A 17,467-nucleotide genomic window follows, 5' to 3' on the forward strand; every position below is an offset into this window, starting at 1 on the left:
TCATAAAAAAACAACTACCCAAAAATTTTTAACTACAATAAAATGAAATATCACTCTAAGTTTCAGTTTCAGTTTGAATATATGTCAGATGAAGCTCTTGTCAAGTCGCTTTGGATAAAAGTGTCTGCTAAATGAATAAATGTAAAATCTAAATATAGATATATAAGTAAAATGGTTACAAACTGTGTAAATGACCTTTTAAAAAGTTCAGTATCACAAATGTGCCCACATGCATACGTATTTGGAAGGCCATTTGTTTTTCTACTTCCCGTGAGATTAATTTATTTTTAATTAGAGTTCACTATTGTATGTTGCTCAGGTTATTCAGATTACAGAATAGATGTTAGGTCATTATTCAATTTCATTGGAATATGATAACAGTATTGCCCTGGATGTTGACAAGCAGGGGCAGCTCGAGACCAGGCAGCTGGGGTTGATATTGTTCTCCTTTCGTCAGAGGAGTTTTATGGTTTTTATGCAATTTTATGGAGATGCCAGGTGGTTTTAGGAAATAGTTGAAGGTTAAACCTTCTAGTCAGAAACTTAATTTCCTCAGGCAATTGGATTTCAGTTACAATAATCTTACAAGCATGACTTCAAAATTCATACAGTCATGATTCTCCATATGAAAAATTGAAAGTAATTTACGAGTGCTATGTAGTTAAAGCTGAAGTGTGTTATTTTTTCATTGTTAAAATGCTTTCTCAAATGCCAGTTTAATGTGCAGAGACAACTATGAGAAAGCCATTCACTGAATTCACCAAAGAGGGCTACCTCTTTAAAACTTTAAAAGATCTATTTTTATGAATGGTTGGAAATGTTTTGGCTCAACCAGTGGCATGAACTGAAAATGATCCTACCACCGAACAACTGCATCACCTGATATCTATATTGTGTAACCACAACTCTGTCTTTGTTTATTGTCACTTTCAGGATTCACCCTAGTCTGCTCCAGGCTTCGGCTTGGAGGTCCCAACCGCCACCATTGATCCCAGCAGTTGGAGTGGCAGTGAAAGCTCTGCCGAGGATATTGAGAGGATGAGCGACTCGGCAGACAAGCCCATTGACAACGATGCTGAGGGGGTGTGGAGTCCTGACATAGAGCAGAGTTTCCAGGAGGCACTGGCTATCTATCCGCCCTGTGGACGCCGCAAAATTATCCTCTCGGATGAGGGCAAGATGTATGGTAAGAACTCAGTGGCTCTTCCAAAGTGTTCACTACAGGATACGGCCCAAATCAGTTTATCTGTTTCTTTGGAAACCCAATCAACCGGAGAGAGAAAAATGCAAGGTGTTGAATTATAAAATGGCAAATAACAGATTTTTCTTACAAATTGCAAGCACTAAATCTCTTTAATGGTCATCTGAGGTTTTGTCCTAAGCACAACCATTGATCATGACAACTGGTCACTAAGGATCACTTGGTTTCCAATTTTTGTCTCACTGGGTGGCCCCCGGACACAGTGACGTCTAGTTGGTCCAAAATCTTGCTCAATTGCTGTTTGTTAAATAAACAGAAAATCAATATTGACCTGGTTTTGAAATACATGTTCCTGGCCGTGTTGGCCGCAATTCAGGTCATTAAAAAAAAAAAAAAGTTTTTAAAGTAGTAGTGTTATGTACAATTATTATTATATTTTACTTTTTTATTTTGCAGTGAAAGTTTGATTTCATAATTTTTATATAATAATAATAATTATTATTTTTATTATTATTGTTTTATATAGCCATATTGACATAATCACAGAGTTATGGCCAAATGTTCCCTACAAACAAGCACATCAAACCTGATAAAAAAAAATAAATTGGGTTTTTATGAGAAAAATTATAATTAGATTTTTCATAAAATCTGCCTATATCGTGCAGAACTAATTAATGGTATATTCTTTTACAATAAGTGTTTACCTGTTTTATTTAATATATTTCTACAAAATAGTGTCACATTTTACACCACAAATGAATAAATGTTTTAAATGTCACTTTGCGTTTGGTTAAGACATGTCGTCAATGTCACATGACAAAGGAACAACACAAATCCAATACGATGTTGCCTCAGTGTTCAGGGCTCTTGGATCATCCCAGAGGTGATCGCTGGAGGTGAGAAGTGAAATGGAAGGCTCTGAGGAATCACATGAGAGTGAAGTGGTGGAGAAGATGAGAGCAATTGTCAAATCAGGTATCTCTGAAGTCTTGGCGGGCCTCTGCAGCAGGCTTCCCATTCGTTCAGTTGTTGTTGAGTAGTGGGAGTGTAAGTAAAGCAGCATGAACTATTAGTCAGGAGCAGATGGTACTGCGGCTGTCACCAGCTGTGCCACCCCCTCCTCCTCCTCTCCTGCTCCTGCCATCCTCCCCCTTTCCTCCATTCCTGGCTGGGTGATGTCATGGAAAGAGGGAATATTTTCTTTCTGCGGTGTTGGAGTCCCTCACAGCTTGTCAGTGTCAAGTGAAAGCAGAAGGCCCTCGGGGCATTCATTTGCAGCTGTCATGTGACCCCTCCGGCCAAATGAAATGTAAAGTTTAGGAGTGGCAGCAAAGCCTCTCAGCTGCCATTACAAAAAGCGTTTCGGGCCACACTGCCACCAAAACACCCTACACAGCCTCTGCTCTCAAACTCGCTTTCATTCACTCCCTCTGTTCAGGATTAAAGCATGAAAATAGGTTTGGCTGACCGGTATTAACTGATCAAGTCCAAGTGCAAGATTCAGCAGTGCTCAGACTGATTTAAATAGTTTATTTCGTGGTTTTCTTCATAAGTTCATGCAGAAACTACAACTTAAAACCAGAGTTTACAACAAATAATTTACATTACAATTCAAAAGTTTGGAATCTTTAAGAATTTCAATGAAGTATCTTATGCTCTCAAAGGCCCTAACTGTAAAAACAGTATTTGCTAAATATTGTGACTATTTAAAATGCCTGGTTTCTGTTTTTATGGTACTCTATATTATATAGGGATGCATCGATACCACTTTTCGATACCAGTACCGATACCAATATTTTCATTGCATTTGTAAATTTTTCAAATATTGGGTACAGAAGCCAAAAGACTATATATAATGTTAATTGGTTAACTTCATTTATCAAATAGACACAGTCAAACAAAAATTTATTCAGACACCTTCAACATTTCTCACATTATCACAGTTTATTCGCTTTAGTTTATGGTAATAAAATATGACAAGAACTGAGTTAAACAGTGTCAGAACAAATTCAGCTTGATAATGTCAGATAACTTTGATAGAAATGGATTGCAATAAACCAAAAATTATTCAGACAGCTGTTAGTATGGCAATATTTACACAACTATCAATACTTTGTCGGGCCACCCTTAGCCTTAAAGGGGTCATCAGATGCAAAATTCACTTTTTTTTCATCCTATAATGATACAAATCCACCCAGTGTTTTTTTTTTAAATCCCTATTTTAAAATCCCCTTTTTCAAATCAGGCTGTTCTGAGATTCCTGTCAGAATGACATAGTTCTGTACAGGCCCCTCCCCCACGATAGTTTATTGACAAGGTCGGCTTACCTTAAACCCGCCCTGACTGAGCTGAGAGTTGTCCGCCAACTCCGGTGCCGGGGAAGACAAGATGTCTCTGATTAAGCGATTGAGGCGTTTTGTTGTTGCATGTAATAATGAATAAAGCAGTCATCATTTACTCCCGACATCTGAGCAGCTGAAGACGCAGAGGATTAACGTTACTTTCGCTTTGAAGTGAATGCTCCGATCTGCCTAAATGCGTCTATGTTCGCGCGAATCATTCGGGATCCAGCTTTATCTACAGAAGAAGTGAGTATAACGTTTTTTTATGAATCTTTGCAAATCCTAATATGTGCTAGTTAGCCAGTTTCGCAGCTAAAGTAAACAGTACTGCTCGTCACTCCACGGAAGAGAGGGGCGGGGTCAGCAGAGTCATGAGCATTCAAAGGGACATGGAATAAAAAAACGGCTTAATGAAAACAGAGCTGATTTTGACAGGGTAAAGGTATTTTTTACACTATCATTGAGAAATTTTAAACAAAGTATGTTATAGACTTTTCATTAAGACCCTAAAGAATCCTATCAATTTGTGGAAAATGGGCATCCGATGACCCCTTTAATGACAGCCTGTAGTCTCCTGTCAATCAGGTTCATGCAAACCTGAACTTCAATTTTTTCCCCAGACTCGGTCTGAATAATTTTTTGGTTCCAAATTTGTATCAATTTTATTGGTAGTCCATTGTATAAAGAATTTTTGGGTATAATATGTCACAGTTTACTTTATTTTGCTATCCTCACTTACATAAATTAACTATAGTGCACTGCACCCACTAGTAAAAAATATGAAAAATTATATTTGGTGTCTGAATATTTTTTCACACTTAATTATGCACATAAAAATTTATTTTACAAGTTTTTGTTACTTTCACTGTTAATTTTTTTGCTCTGGTACATCATCTTTAATTTAATAGCATTAGAGCTGCTCCATTGTAGTGGCAATTAGTAGCCTACTGTAATTATATAATAATGCAGGGAATTATGTATTAATAATGTAGGGAACCGCTCGTTATAAATCTCCTAACTGTGATATTTTCATAAATAGAAGTTGCGTTTTTTTTCTTTCATCTGAAACATGCTGCGATTTTATATTCCAAAGCCACTCATATAATGCACAAACACTCATGAAACAAGCAAAACACGCGCAGCACGCGCACGTATAGGCTATTTGTACTGGTGCAGAATGAGAGGGACAAGTACAGTACAGCCTAGTGCATTTCACACAGGCTGCTAGTTTCACTTTCGCCAGAAAGTCGTGTATGCTTAAGTTTGAAAATAAATGATGTTTATAGTAAATGCCCCTATAAATTGTCTTATATTTACAATTTAGTTTTAATCCAAATGATGCGTGCTAAGTGAGCGAACATCAATAAAGCTCACACAACAGAAGTGTGCACTCTCTCTCTCTCTCTCTCTCCCCCTCCCTACCATTAAGTAAGTTGTGCATTGTTTTACTTGCTTGTTTTTGACATATCCAACCGAACCTCAAACTTTCCAGTGATGTCTGTGAGAAAGGGATATTCACTCGACAAGCTTGCGCATCTGAGCCTCCGCGTGCTCAATCCACTCAGCGTGCTTTGTTTATCAGCTCACGCACATCACCTAAACAGGCATTAATACTGAATGTTTAACATTATTCACTGCATACATCTGCTTCGTAGACATCCTTAATCTCTAACTCCATTCTGCTGCCTGTTCTGTTGTCTGTGTTTCCTTGTCCGAATATGGCACTTATCACATGCTGTGTGGGATCAGTGCTTGGTATCGGGGCATTTTAATGAGTACGAGTACGTACCCAGTATCGGTATCGGTGCATCCTTAATATTATATTATATTTAAATTTAATTTATTTTTGTGATAATGGCAAATCTGTATAACCCTTCAAAAATCATTCTAATATGCTGATTTAATTCTCAAGAAATATTTTTCTTATTAATTAAAAATGTTTTTGTTGCTTAATATTTTTAGGAGTATGAAAAACAGTATGTATTTGACTATTTAAATAATTAAAATATATCTTATATAAAGTTTTTTTTTTTTTTTGTTGCATTTGAAGATTTGTCACTGCTTTTAGCATAAACCATATGTATTTTTTCAAGGTTTATGCTTGGAACTCTGAACTTCAAACTTGTATAACTTTAAAGATAATTATTTAAAAAGGAGCCATTGTGCCTCAGATAAATTAATATGGTTTTAAATGTAGGTATTTTTAGTGGAAAAAAAGATACAGATTAAGAATAGGAGTTTCTGCATTCATGAACATAATTTTGTACAGTAGCACAAACAGTCCTGAATTTTCTATTACCATTTGCTGTATATCATTTCATGTACAGAAGAAGTAATATGTGACCCTGGAGCACAAAACCAGTCTTAATTCGCTGGGGTATATTTGTAGCAATAGCCAAAAACACATTGTATGGGTCAAAATTATAAATTTTTCTTTTATGCCAAAAATCATTAGGGCATTAAGTAAAGATCATGTTCCATGAAGATATTTTGTAAATTTCCTACTGTAAATATATAAAAACTTAATTTTTGATTAGTAATATGCATTGCTAAGAACTTAATTTGGACAACTTTGGCAATTTTCTCAATATTTAGATTTTTTTTGCACCCAGTTTCCAGATTTTCAAATAGTCGCCAAATATTGCCCTATCATAACAAACCATACATCGACGGAAAGCTTATTTTATTCAGCAGTCAGATGATGTATAAATCTAAATTTTGAAAAATTTACGCTTATGACTGGTTTTGTGGTCCAGGGTCACATATGTGAGTCAATATAGAACAAACAGGAAATCTTAATGACAAAATCACCTGACAGCGTAACCAGTAAAGAGCTGCTGACCTGTCAGAGAGTGCAGAGATTGACCAGAGGTCAGCTTTAGCAGCTGTTCAGGGTGTTCGGTTGCATGTTTACTCAACAGCGATGTCCATCATAGCATCAGGAGTAATGTTTCACGGTGCTCCAGACCACAGGCAGAGACAACAAGAAAGCAGCACAGTGTCACGGGCCGCATTGTTACACATGCAATACGTATTACAAGCAGATGATCGCATACTGTAGACAAATCAGATTTGTAAACAAATCACTGCCAGCAAATTTTAGAATTGATGCTATAAAGCATATTGATTCCGTTATAATGAAGACCCCATGATTGTTTGTTTGGGAGATTTTTGGTTGTGCTCATAATCTGTTACAGAATGGTGCAAGTTATTGGAAGAAAAGACAAGTAACAGAGCAAATACGAGGCTGTATGTGGCATTCGTGGTGAGGATAGAGAGAAAGACTGCAGCCAAAAGTCCTTAATCAGCATAAAATAGCAAATGGTTCCTGCAGACAGGGACTGGCTCTAGAAAAGGTATGTTAAATTCCGCTTAAGCCAAAGAGGCAGTCTGGATGAGAGGCCTTCCCTTCATTCTACACCATGTCCTAACAAAGTAATACAAATTTCAGCAACAGCAAATTTGAATCAATTTGAATTGGTTAAAGGGATAGTTCACTCAAAAATGAAAATTCTGTCATTAATTCAGATTCAGATTGTTTACTGTCATTGTACTTACAGCCAACACAATTGTAGATTTGCCGACGTATCCAGCTACAGATTATTTAAACAATGAATAAAAAAAAATGAAAATGATAATAATGAAATAAGGACCATTAATCTGGCTGATTAATTACTCACCCTCATGTCGTTTCCAAACCTGTAAGACCTTTGTTCATCTTCGGAACACATACAGTATTTATTTGAAATCCGAAGAAATCCAAGAGCTTTCTGACCCTCCATAGACAGCAATGTACCTGAAATGTTCCCAGGCCCAGAAACAGAGTAACATCTGTAAAATAGTCTATGTGACATCAGTGGTTCAACCTAAATTTTATGAAGCTATGAGAATGCTTTTTTTCACAACGAAAACAAAAATGACTTTATTCAACTATTCTCATAGCTTCAGAAAATTACGGTTGAACCACTGATGTCATATGAATTATTTTACAGATGTCCTTACTCTGTTTCTGGGCCTGGAAACATTTCAGTTACATTGCTGTCTATGGAGGGTCAGAAAGCTCTTGGATTTCATCAAAAACATTTTGGCCCGGTTTCACAGACAGGGCTTAGTCTAAACCAGGATTAGGCCATTGTTCAATTAGGACATTTAAGTCATTTTTATAAATGTACTTGTGTAAAAAGATTATCATTTGCAGTAGTCATCCGATATATTGACAGTTGGCATTTTTAATTATCAGCATTGGCTGATATTTGTCTGTCAGTTTTTCTGTCTGGCTGTTGTGTCAGAAGCGGGACTTTGAGAACGCCAGCAGCATATCCATGCATAAATTAGCTAATTAATGTCAAAAGTTCCCCATTTTGCAAATCATCACAATGAATGTCAAAACTTGTTATACAAAATGGAATTATACAATGATAGAATAACAAATAATGATACCTTTACTTTGTACAATAAATGTGTGCACTATATATACTGCCTATGTCACTCTGGGTTAAAATTGCATTGTTGAGAGAGAAAAAAAAGCACACAGATAAGTTGCATTGGTGTATAAGCCACATATTATTGTTTGACTCAAACATAATGTAAATACTGTTAAATAAAATGAAATGATCACAAACAAAGACTATAAACATGTATTTTACTCCCTCTCACTCCACAACAGTCCTTTAAATTTAACTGTACACTGTAAAACAAATCCACTAAAAAGCCCTATTTCAACTTAAAAACTTAAGTTCAGTTGCTGCATTATATTTTTCAGCATAATCAACTTGGTGTACAAGTCATTTCAACTGAAATTACATTACACTGACATAAAAATTCAAGTTGAATTTTATATAAATTCTTTAAGTTGAAATTGCTCAACTTTTTTGATGAAGTTGCCATGACTTGCTGATCATATCATTTTTTACAGTGTGTTCAGAACAGAGCAGGAATGAAAAATGTAAGTATAAAACAAATATAAATTATAGTGACATTCATTATAAATGACAAACCTAAACAAATTTATTTAACCCTCTGGGGTCTGAGGGTGTTTTGGGGGCCTGGAGAACTTTCGACATGCCCTGACATTTGTGTTTTTTTCAGTTGCTTATAAAAATATAAATGGCTAAAGTCTAATAACACTGTAAACAGCACAAACTGGGCTACAATAATATGTTAGCAGCATTTATGTACATGATTGTGTTTTTGAGAAATCAACGGTTATCCGTGGTTAGTGAGTCACTGAAATAAGACCATAAAACACATACAGATCAATTGTTCACAAGACTTTTGAGAACTGGATCTTGTAGCCTAGAATTTTTTCCTCAAAATTATGTGAAAATCATCTTGTTTATTTGCTCACAGAAAACAATACATTGATTTAAATTTTTAAAGACATGTTTTGTGATCGAAAGCCAATATGCGAGGGAGTGGTAATGTCCTTGAATATTAAGTGATTCTCACCTGAGAGACAAAGGGCCCTCCCCTAAAGCTGCTAATGGGCCATCAGTGTGACTGTGACTGAGACAGGTAAGACAGAGTGTGAGGAGATTGAAAAAATGGGGTTTTAAAATTATTTGTATTTTATTTACAACACAGTATAATCAAAACATACATAATGAAGGTCAAAAGACACATTATTGTGCACACTGATCTAACCACAGAGATGTGAACAGACTTTGACTCGTTCCTGCAACAGATTCTGTTCAACAAGTGAAACAAGTAAATCATACCTGATATTTACGTCTTATTTAAGTGTTTATGGTTCTTTCCATGGATTCAAGAAAAAAAAACATAATCAGTAGTCAAGGATCTTGTTTTACCATAGAATATCAGTTTAGTTGAACATCTGATGTTGGTGCAGCGCTCTCAGAGGAAAACAGTTTGAAGAGACTGAAAGTCAGCAGGATTCATCATCTGTGGTGCAGGTATCTGATTCAATAAAATACAAGACCAAAAAAAAAAAAAAAAACATTTGTGAGCATGTTTATATCATATATATATATATATATATATATAGGTTTTGTAGCCATAGACTCATGCATGCTTTGTATTATCGTAAAAAAAAAGACATTTTATTTTTGAGAAACTAATTATTATTGTTTAGCACGCTATTAAAATCTATTTTTGAACAGAGTAGGCTATTAATAATAAACATGTTCTAAACATATTTAGACTCGTAGCATTCATCATGTTACAATGCACTCTCATATTACTTTTATTGTTTTATAAAGAGCATGAAAACATACTCGCGCCGTAAGACATTTAAATACATTGAATTGCCCATCATATTCAAAATGTTTTACTGGATTTCAAACATTTTAGTCAGGAATTATAGTTTGGGGAAAACCCAACTATGATTTTGTAGTCATATAGCCATCCTGAACATCATGTATGATTTTATATAGATAACTCTCATGTCTGTGTGTTGAGTATTCGCTGAGTTACACTTCATTTTAGTGACGCGTTTCTGAAAACAGTTCGCGGAGACGGAGAAGACAGAGAGCGCACACTGTTTGTTTTCTTTATTCTTCAAAAGCACAAAGTTTAGTTGTTATTATGAGTGTATACAAATAAAAGTAGACCCCTTACAGAGTCGAATGGTGTATTGCTCTTATCTGAACGATCAAAAATGGCAGAGTAATTCAAGCTTATTTCTGCCTTATCAGGAAAATCTGCCCCAAAACGCGTATACGCGTTTGTCAGCCCCAGTAGTTTAAGTAAAACTTAAACCACTGTTGTGTGGTTCGGCATGAATTCAAATGTATGTTTTGTGTGCTTGGCGTTTATCTACGTGCATTATATACGTTGCTTTGGATTATATAGCAGCACTTTTCAGATGATGAAAAATGTGTATGTTTTGGCAATATAAACTTTTTTCTAATTTATTTGAGCTTTGTATCTAGAGTAGAGCTCTGAAAGGCAGTGTTTAGGCTTTTACAAAGTTTGGCGGGACACTGAAGGCAGCAGATTGCGGCTGCCCTCTCTTTGAGCGTAGAGTCGTTGTATAGTCTCGTCTTTCAGCTCTGCAGCTGTCACTAGGTCCTAGTGCCAAAGCCATCACACTGTGAACCATGACCCGCTCACTCACTCAACCATTAACAAGGGCCGTTACAACTGTCAAAACAAGAGGGTGCGTCTGTCAGTGGGGTTCCGGGACAAATTAGAGAAACAGACTTGATTGGCATTTTTGGTGAATTGAATGTGGTTAATGAGCCGTTTTTCTATACAGGGTTATTTTGACTCTTGGGTTGTTGTGCATGTCTGTTGTGGCCATATACAAAATAGACACAACAGGCTTTACCCTTGCAATCTAGAAAATTGATCAGATGAAATTAATTTGTTGTCATTCTGCAAATGCTTAATAACTAATAAATAATTTACACTTATTTTACAGTCATGCCTAATTGCATTGAACTAACATCATTTTCTGACCTTTCTGACAACACTCCTTTGTGAAGCTAGTACTTAACCCTTACACTTTGTTTATCTGTCTGGCATGCATTGATTTTTGATCAAGTTTCTCTTGATGTTTTGTGACTTTCACTTTTTCTCTTGAACATGCCTGCAAAGTGTTGACACTGATGTGTTGTGGAATGTATGTACGGAATTTATATTATGCTAATGATGTTTGCGGGGTTAATTGGATCCACGTAGTTGAACTCATGGCTGAAGGCAGCTGCACAGACCCAAAATACCAAAATAATAACTTCTCTTTAAAATTTGAATGATCGTTATATAGTTTCAGTATGGTTTATAATGTTCAGCATTTCAAAAATGCTTAAAATATAGGTGATATGTTTTAAAAAAATCTATTGATTTTAATTTTATTTTTTGCAATGTGTGAAGTAGTAATTGTTAAAAGTTTACAGTTTTTACTTATTTTTCTTTTATAGTGTGACTTTTGGTAAATTGTGTTGAATCCAATTTTGTCAGTTTAACCCCCCTACAAAAAATCTTACCCAAAATGTGAACCTAAAGCTAATCCAGGCTGGTTTATGTTAGTTAGGGCTGGTTGTTAATTAGTTATGTTAGTTAATTGGCCCAAGGAAGCCTTGCTACTTAAGTTTGTTAAAAAGATATTTTTAGCCATTAAGATATTTCCTATTGCGTTTTTACAGCTAAAATTACAATCACACCATGTCAATTTTACAGTGTGGTGAAATTTTCTCTAAATGTTTAATATTTTTATAGCAGTACAATAGTAGCAAGCGTTTTTTTAAATGTTAGACAGTTATCACAGTTAAGCATTCTCAGGGGAGTTACATGTGTACATTTATCCCCGTAAATCCAGGTTTCCTGCTTTGTAAATTAGTCGTTTGACCACATCTTAAAAATATATCCTTTTTCAGTAGTGACCACCCGTTGATCTTTTAGTCTTTTCTGCAAATCTTTTTTAAAACCTAATGATCATCAAGTAAACCTTTCTTAACGCTGTCAGGTCACCATTTTCTTAAAGCACAAATCGGAACAGTGACCTTACAACATTGTGACTCGTGCTTCTGTGTTATTTATCCATTGTGTACCATCGCTTTAATGAAATGCACTGAATGGCAGGCCACTCTCCAGAATGCCACAGGAGCTGATGAGATCTCCTTCGAGAGGTCCTCCATGCTGATGAAGCACCCTGATTGGCTGGGGATTGGATGATTATTTTTGCTTTACAGCTGCTTCGAACCTGATGGCATCGAGATTCACACAGTTCTCTAGTTGGTGTCCAGCAGCCTTTAGCCTCGATAAAACGACCACCGCGAGTCTCCTGGCTCGTTCACGCGGAGGAGAGAAGCAGAGGCGCAGGTATTTTGGTGCAGAGAGACCCGCGGGATCGCACATATTCACTGCGCATAGCTCTTTGCGAGAGACGCCGTCCTGAGTACCCTTAAACCCTTTGTTCCCCTGGCTGAATGCAGTTAATTAGCAACAGTCACTATAGCAACTGCCTCTCACTTCAAAACAATGTCTAATTTTTGCAGCAAAGCTTATCATACTGTTTACCTGATGGGCTCTCTAGCGCCCTGAGTTGTGCCGGGGTTGGCTCCCTGCCCAGCCTCAGAGGTTAATTGTGACCGCGGTGAAAAACATCACAACAGCTGCTTTGTGATGAGAGGAGCATGAAAAGGGGTGGAAGAAAGTGGCAGTCCCCTTCAGCAGAAAGAAGCGAAGACGCGGCACTTACATAATTCACCTGCTTTGCGAGCCTCCATTCAGCATGCCCTGCGTGATTACATATCCTCCGGAGTATATAAATGAACACATGACCAGATGTGAAATATGGCAAGAAACGCACAATGGGACATTCAGTTCCCAGAAATTGCATTTAATGGGTGTTATTGTGCACGCAGCAGAGCCTTAAGTCAAACTGTTAGGAATAATGCGCCACAGCACGATGCTGACTGTAACGCGTAATATGTAGAAACTCATTTGGAGTTTCGTTTTCCAAAACTTCATCTGTGTTTCCAACAGATTTTTGGACACTGAATGACACCGAAAAAATGTAATTGATTGCATAAAGCACCACATTTTTATCTTCCATGTTGCGTGAGTTTTTGTCCTTACGAGCCATGGCCACAACATTTGGTTGGTCGTTGCACTGGGTAGCCCCACCCACACTGAAGTCTCATTAGACTGAAGTGATTGGCTTGAAGGGATACAGCTAAAACCGGAGGCTAACAGTAAATTAAATTTTCTACCTATTAGATTGTTTTTTTTATTAACATCTACACCTACCCCTTAAAAAACAATGATTATTGTTATACAGTGTAAAAAAATATACGCTATATTGACGTGTGCATGCCCAGTAGACAATTCTATATACCATCTAGCCTTAACCCTGAAGTAAAATTCTTCAAAATACCTTCCTTTGTGTCATGGAACAACATGAGTGTTGTGAGAGTAAATGTGAGAGTAAAAAGGTATTTTGGGTCAATCCAACAGTGGCTTTAATGCAATAAATCATTTTCTAAAACAGTAGTATTGCTTATTTTTCTAAGGTGAATTAAAAACAAATATTTAAGATACATGCTCAAGTCTGAATATCACACATAGTTCAGGTTTTCGAATAAATTTATCTTATTGCTTTAAGGATGTTTGGATATTTTTGCTTGAAAAGAAGACAAAATAGCTGGTTACGAAATAGAAGTAGATATGCGTGTTGGGAAAGTTTTCGCGACATTTATTAGTATAATCAGTCAGATTTTTACCATAAAGCAGTGTAAATATCACAATGTGACAGGAGTGTGAGAATACATGAGGCTGCTGTAATTATTACGTGTGAAACGACCATCTGTCTCAGGAGCCATGAGCTGCTTTTAGCGGCAGTCACACTTGCTGATATCAGGTTTTCGCCACCAGAGCAGTTCACACAGTGCATCTGTTTGCTTTGAAGGTGGCAAACATTTATCATATTGTGTCATTTCAACCCCGACCAAAGGATGAAAGACATTTGCGGTGAGTGCGCTGCCACGTTATCGCGCAGACGTTGGCCGGACCAATTTACCGGAGTTACCGTCAGCCATTGTGAGGCCTTTTTTGTTCGCCGTGTTATTACAGATATGCAGTGTGCTCAGCAATCTCATCAGGGCCGGACTGGCGTCTCCGACGGGCACTAAGTGGCACTTGGTTTGCAGGGCTGCCGTGGAGCATTTAGGCTTAATGAGCGAGCCTGGCCTCCCCCGTGGGGCTGCCAGAGCGTTGTTCCCAGACCTGCCTCGGTGGCGGCCTGCTTCGCACTCGCACCGCTGGCGCACCCTAGCTACCCGCTGTGAGGATAATGAGGAATTCTGGGATCCGCTCAGGCCTCTGCTTCCTGCATTCGCTCAGAATGGAGTCTGGAGAACTTTAGTCTAACACACACCTCTAATATAATCCCTCGCTTTTGTTTGTGCGCAATTGTAGCTTTGACACGCCGCAGCGATTTTACACCTTCAAGAAACACATTTCCGATTACAAAACGATTATGTTTTACGCCGGCAAAATGAGTCGGAAATACCACCAGGGTTGTTCTCATGCAGTGAACAGAGTATAAAGCCGCTGTCGGCCTTTTTCTTGAAACATAATGATGATTAATCTTTTTTTGCCGTCGTCTTATTTTGCGTAAAAATCAGCTGAATGCCGCGCCCTGAATAACGTGTTCCTGAGGGGAACAGCTGCATTAATGTTCTGTATGGATAATACAAACTGGCAAACTAGATGTGCCTCTTTCTCTGTGCCTTGTGGGATTTTTTTTTTCATTTTGCTGAAATATTTGGAGTGGTTTCTAACAAAGCATATTGAGTTATCATTGATTGTGTGCCCTAAAATTCATATTACTGCTGTCTGTCTGACTGCAAAATAAGAGAGAGGGGCTTTGCAGTGCAGTGGCAAAAATATTAATGTGTTTGATCCCGAAAACACAAAAGCTGCAGCAAAATTTGTCAGATCACAAGCTATTTAGCCATGTTTTCAGAGTGATGGACATGTTACGCCTCCTGGTCGTGTCACACTTAAAGCTTATTCTTGACGGCCTTGTTAGGGCTTGTCAGCACCTGATGTTTTGGACCTAGACGTTGTAAACATATGGACCTGTCAGAGAACCGATTTAATTTTGTTTGTATTGACGCAGGCTGTTTTTCAATGGAGGTTTCAGATTTCTTCGTTTATCTCTAGTGTTCTTGGCTAGGGTGTGCCCCGGTGTTGACCTTCTGAGTTGTTTAAATGACCCTGGGGTCCCATGCTGCATGTCCCCACTGGTCAGACATTCTCCAGGCCTGCCAGGTGGAAAGAAGTGCGACCCAGAGTGCTTTAGGTTGTCTAGTCTATCCCATGCTTGGCTGGCCAAGTCTGAAAGCAAAACGCCCAAGGCATTTCATGTTTGCTATTTGTTGACCACAATGTGACATGATACTATTGACAGCTTCTCGGATTGCACAAAGAGCTTGTTTTGAAGTTCAGAGACCATGAGGGCATGTAAAATGTTGTGGTCAATTTTAACAATTTCATCTTTAGGATGAAAGGAAATGACTTTGTGATTCTCAAGGATATCAGAATAAGAAGAATAAATCTGGAATGTCAAAAATTCACTTAAATCCTGTGATCAATTTTTTGTTTCCATTTCTTTTTCTTTTTCACATACATTTTTAATTTTAATTTTAATTTAACATGTCCTGTAAAGAATGAATGTGCCGGCTCCGCGCAACAGAATTGACTGCATTTTTTGGACGTGACTGCAGAGATTTGTGGTGATCATGTGAGCTGTCTTCTTCACTGCTGAAGAGCGGATCCAGCAGAATCAGCCAGTGCTGAGGTCTCATATTTCATCTCTCCAATTGGCTGCTGTTGTTTGAGTGAAGCAGGACATTCTGCTCCATTTAAAGAAGCAGCAGCGTGCATTGGTTAACATATTGTGGTAACGGAAAACTACTTGCTGCTAATACTGAATACTGCTTTCTGTTTTTTAAAAATAGTAGTATTTGAAACTTACGCAGTGATAAATGCTGTTCAACAGTAAAATATAGTACTTTTATCACATGATCTTATTACATTCCTTAATTGGTATCCAGTTATTATCTCAGAAATGTAAAGGGATATATTGTGGTCAAATTTGGTGGTTAAAGTGCCCCTATTATGCCATTTTTAAGGTTGCTAATATTGTTTTATGAGTCTCCTTAAACAGGTTTACATGCATCCAAGGTCAAAAAGCAATTTAGTTTTCTCAAAAAATACCTTTAATTTAACCTCATTTCTAAATGATTCCTAAAGGACTCGTGCGAAGCAGTTCAAAGAATCAGTCTCTCTAAACCCCTCCTTTCCATGAGCACTCGCTGCTGTGATTGGTCAGATGGCGCAGTCTTTTGTGATTGATCTACCACGTACAGCGCGAATGACAGCCCATGGGTGGATATTATGCAGATGTGTTACTTCGTGACATACAGCCGTAACAGAATAAGATTCGAATTCCTAACGACTCGTTTAGACTATTTTGAGCCGACTCTTTTTTTTTTTTTTTAAGACAATAACTTCATATATCATGCACTTTTGGCTTCACAACTTTGCAGAAAGTTTATGCTCACATACTGCTACATGACACACTGCATGAAAGGTAATATTCGAAAAGGCATAATAGGGCACTTTAAATACCTAACTTTTAGCATTCTGATCCAATAAAGGGTCAAGAAAGACATTGCTAAAGAAAAATTTAAATTGTGATAATTTCAGATTTATTTATCATATTGGAAGTGTATAGTCAAGAAAGAGCAGTTTACGTAGCGTGCATGCATGCAGTGTGTTCTATTGCGTATGGCACATTTTGGAAAATGTAGGAAATGTTGTGATTCATAGTTTTCATAATTTATAGTGCTGACATAGTAATAGTCATATGGTAGGATTCTATTCCGAGCGAAGCGTGTCATGATGTGACATTTCTCATCTCTGGTTATTTAACATAAAATGATCCTTATTTAATGTCTTCCCAAATGTCTCTGGTGTTGTGTGCATCAGTTGTCATTTTTTCTTCATAATGCTATAACTCTGTCCTGAAGTGACTGTTCTGAAGACTGCATGGGTGGGGAAAATAATATAGTGTTTCATCTCAATCAAAACCAATTAAATCTAGATTTAGCCACATCCTAGATTTGTTTTCTTGCTCATAAATGTTATAGTACAAATAAATAAATTCCTTAATTAAATGATCTGCATGTTCTTATTAAATAATAATAAAAAATCTAAAATATTAAGGAGCTTTGCTAACTCTTATCAAATAATTTGACTTTGGTCAGAAACTTTTTGAAGGTGATGTGACACAGTAGCCCAGTTCATTCGAAACGTGAAACATTTCAGCTGAGTTTGGGCTTGTTAGAGAGCTGCATTGCAGGAGATGGAGCAGGGAACTTAAAGACGAGAACTATCAAGGCCATGAAGTTTGGCTTTTCATTTACACATATTGGTGACTGCTAACAGGTTTCTC

General features: G+C 37.2%; 1 protein-coding gene across 1 annotated transcript in view; it reads left to right on the forward strand.

Moving 5' to 3' along the window:
* The first annotated feature begins 948 nt into the window (after window positions 1-948).
* LOC306875374 (transcriptional enhancer factor TEF-1-like) overlaps window positions 949-17,467 on the forward strand; it is a 62,287-nt gene continuing 45,768 nt past the window's right edge. The window contains exon 1 of the mRNA XM_079425884.1: window positions 949-1,186. Within this exon, the coding sequence (XP_079282010.1) occupies window positions 1,039-1,186 (148 nt within the window). The 5' untranslated portion in view covers window positions 949-1,038. The remainder of the gene's footprint in view (window positions 1,187-17,467) is intronic.

Source organism: Barbus barbus, assembly GCF_936440315.1.
Source record: "Barbus barbus genome assembly, chromosome: 1".
NCBI lineage: Eukaryota > Metazoa > Chordata > Actinopteri > Cypriniformes > Cyprinidae > Barbus > Barbus barbus.